Source organism: Hirundo rustica, chromosome 16 (genome assembly GCF_015227805.2).
Source record: "Hirundo rustica isolate bHirRus1 chromosome 16, bHirRus1.pri.v3, whole genome shotgun sequence".
NCBI lineage: Eukaryota > Metazoa > Chordata > Aves > Passeriformes > Hirundinidae > Hirundo > Hirundo rustica.
Genome location: NC_053465.1, coordinates 7,932,182 through 7,934,897, shown reverse-complemented (window position 1 = coordinate 7,934,897; position 2,716 = coordinate 7,932,182). Strand labels below are relative to the sequence as shown.

General features: G+C 66.6%; 1 protein-coding gene across 1 annotated transcript; it reads right to left on the bottom strand.

Annotated features, from left to right (window-relative positions):
• Positions 1 to 454: 454 nt before the first annotated feature.
• Positions 455 to 2,475, bottom strand: LOC120760122 (WAP four-disulfide core domain protein 2-like). Its single transcript, XM_040080071.2, has 4 exons — positions 2,289 to 2,475; positions 1,896 to 2,030; positions 720 to 872; positions 455 to 639 (listed from the first exon to the last, which is right to left on the bottom strand). The coding sequence occupies exons 1-3, from the start codon at positions 2,374 to 2,376 to the stop codon at positions 721 to 723; spliced, it is 375 nt and encodes a 124-aa protein (XP_039936005.1). The 5' UTR covers positions 2,377 to 2,475; the 3' UTR covers positions 455 to 639; position 720.
• Between the last annotated feature and the right edge of the window lie 241 nt (positions 2,476 to 2,716).

Genomic DNA, 2,716 nt, shown 5'->3' with positions numbered 1-2,716 from the left:
GCATGGGACTGGGGCATGTGGGTTGCACTGCCAAAAGCTCCTTCAGGCTTCTGCTGTGGGCAAGGTGCCACAGCCAGGCTGGGAGGGCAGAGGTAAGGAGTGTTGGGGTGATGCTCGTGTGTGGGCACACACTGCAGCCTGTTTGTCCCCTGGCCATTGCAGAGCAGGGAGCAGAGAGCACCTCTGCTCTGATGAGACATGGACACAGCCACACCTCGACAGCTGCGCTCTGAGCATGGTGGAGGAGCCAGAGTGCAGGGACAGCTGGGACCCTGGACCCACGGGACAGCCCCAGGCAGGGCACAGGCTGGGGACCCTTGGAGGAATGACAGCGTCAGTCGATGCTGCTGCTTGTGTGAAGTCCTTCCACGCATCCCTGGCACAGGATGGAGAGGCAGCCATGGCTCGTGATGGAGAGGTGGCCATGGTGTGGGATGGAGAGGCAGCCACAGTGTGACAGGGAGAAGCTGCTTTATTGGTGAGAGTGCAAGAGGCTCGCCCCGAGCAGAGAACCCCAGGGAGAAAACTGAGGCTGAAGGCTCCAAGCCTGGGGGATGTTGCAGGGCCAGGACCAGGACATGTGGGATGGGCATCGGGCAGCAGCTTCCCTGTGGCTGGGCTGGCAGGAGGCGGCTGTACCTGCAAAGGAGCAGAGGCTGTGAGCGGGATGGGTGCACAGGTGCTGTGGGGTCCCTGGGGCTGCAATGCACCCAACTGACCTCAGTGGATGGGTGTCACACAGGAGACCTTGCCGCAGCCATTTCTGCAACACTTCTGGATCCCAGAGCAGTTGGCGTCGGTCTTGCACTGGTTGGAGCAGATGCCCAGCATAGGGATGCCTGGGTTGACAGGTGGGCAGATGCCAGGCTTCACTGAAAGGCAAAGGAACATGGCTGAGACCTGCTGGCCCTGGCATGGGGGACAGGCTGGGGACCCTCAGAGCTCCCAAAGCTATGGGCATGGCCCTGGCCCCTATCTGCTATGGAGGAGGCATCACCACAGTACTCGGCATTTCCCCCATCCCACAGCTCTGCTTGTTGGCACTCCCCACCAGCTGGACTTGATGGAGATGCGTCAGGGAGGCCACACGGCACAGTGGTCCCCAATGGTCCCTATGCCCAGTGCTCCCACTCAGGGACACAAGGCTGGCACAGGATGCACAGCTGCAACATGCAGACATGACGGAGGCCTTGGCCCTTCTGTCCTCTACAACTGCCATGGATGGCCCTGGCTGTTTGTTCATGGCATGGGGGCACAGCCGAGGCCTCAGCCAGGATCATATGCCCCCCAAACAGCCTTTGCCCGGCAGTGTGGGGCCCCTGCCCCGCTGTCCCACTGCCTGCCGCTGGCACTGAACTCTGGCTCTGCACCACGCTGCCCTCCACTGTGGTGCAACCAAGCCAGCGCTATCCTGCAGGCAGCCATGGAGGCACAGGAGCCTCCAGGGCACATTCAGTTGTCTGCAGCTGTGGATTCCAACTCCTGCACCCATGTCCTTGGGTCGCTGTCCAGAAGGACTGCTGCGGTGAGCGTGCTCAGCACAGAACGCTGCCCACATCCTGGGCTGGCAGCTGCCCACAAGGCTGAGCGGGCAACAAGGGCTGCAAGGGGGAACGGCGCAAGACCCCACCCTCCACCCAAGCCCCAGCATCACTTGGGGGCGTCCACTCAGCCCCTGCATCGCTGAGAGGAGGAAGGTGTGAGCGTGGCGCAGCAGGAGCACACCCCGAGCCTGCAGCCCCTAGTCCCCGTGCTGCAGCTGAACACAGATCGGGCACCCGGGCCTGTGGCCACCGCTGCACCCCGGAGCGCCAGCACTGCCGGCCGGGACGGGCTGTCGGCTCGCAGCGGCACCGACTGCGGGCAGCACGGCCGGGAGCAGGAGGGAGTGTTACCGTCAGGCTTCTGGCAGGCCTTGCCGCAGGCTGCCGGGCAGCACTTGAGGGTGCTCTCGCAGTCGCCATCGGACTGGCACCCCACCGTGCAGTTCACCGCATCCGTGGCCGGGCTCGGGCACACGCCGGCTTTCGCTGCAAGGCAAAGGTGGGGCCGTGGGCAGGAGCGGGGCGGCCGGAGCGGGGCAGGGCGAGGGCTGCGTCCCTTTCCGGGAGATGCTGCCCCGGCCCCAGGGCTGCGTCCAGGGATGCTGCCGAGCCCAAGCGCGCCGGGCACAGCCCGGCGATCGCCCCGGCCCCCACGCCGGCTGCCCCGGGGCTGGGACGGAGGGATGCTGGCCGCTCGCCGGGCGTGCCCCGACGAGCCGCGCCGGGCCATGCGCTCATACTCACTGGTGTCATTCTGGGCGGATGCTGCCGGCAGCTCTGCCCAGAGAGCCAGGAACCCCGCCAAGATGAGGACGCTGCGGGCCGTGGGCATGGTGCTGGAACCGGCTGCGCTGTGGCCGCCCGGCCGGCCTTTAAGCTCCTCTCCAGGTGGGGCCGGCGGGCTCGGCCTTCCGGGTGGCTCCCAAGGGCCGGGCAGGGCCAGGCTCCCCCTTCGCGCTTGCACAACCCGAGTATCAGGTATCTGCTGCTGCTGGCTGCCGACCAGGGAGGGGGAGCCTCGAGGAGACTGGGCGGCCATGCTGAGAACTCGCCCGGCTGGAACGGCGGCCGAGCGCCCCTGGCCACGGCCCCCGCACGCCGGACCCCGCACCGAGCCCACCGGGGCGATCGGCCGCGGGGATGAAGTGGTACCGCTGGCAGGGAGCGAGAGG

Excerpts from the sequence above, each read along its gene's own strand:
- LOC120760122 (XM_040080071.2), bottom strand. The coding sequence starts at position 2,376 with ATGCCCACGGCCCGCAGCGTCCTCATCTTGGCGGGGTTCCTGGCTCTC. Across the intron at positions 2,031-2,288 it reads ATCCGCCCAGAATGACACCA|CGAAAGCCGGCGTGTGCCCG; the intron begins GTGAGTATGAGC and ends TTTGCCTTGCAG. Across the intron at positions 873-1,895 it reads GGCCTGCCAGAAGCCTGACG|TGAAGCCTGGCATCTGCCCA; the intron begins GTAACACTCCCT and ends TTTGCCTTTCAG.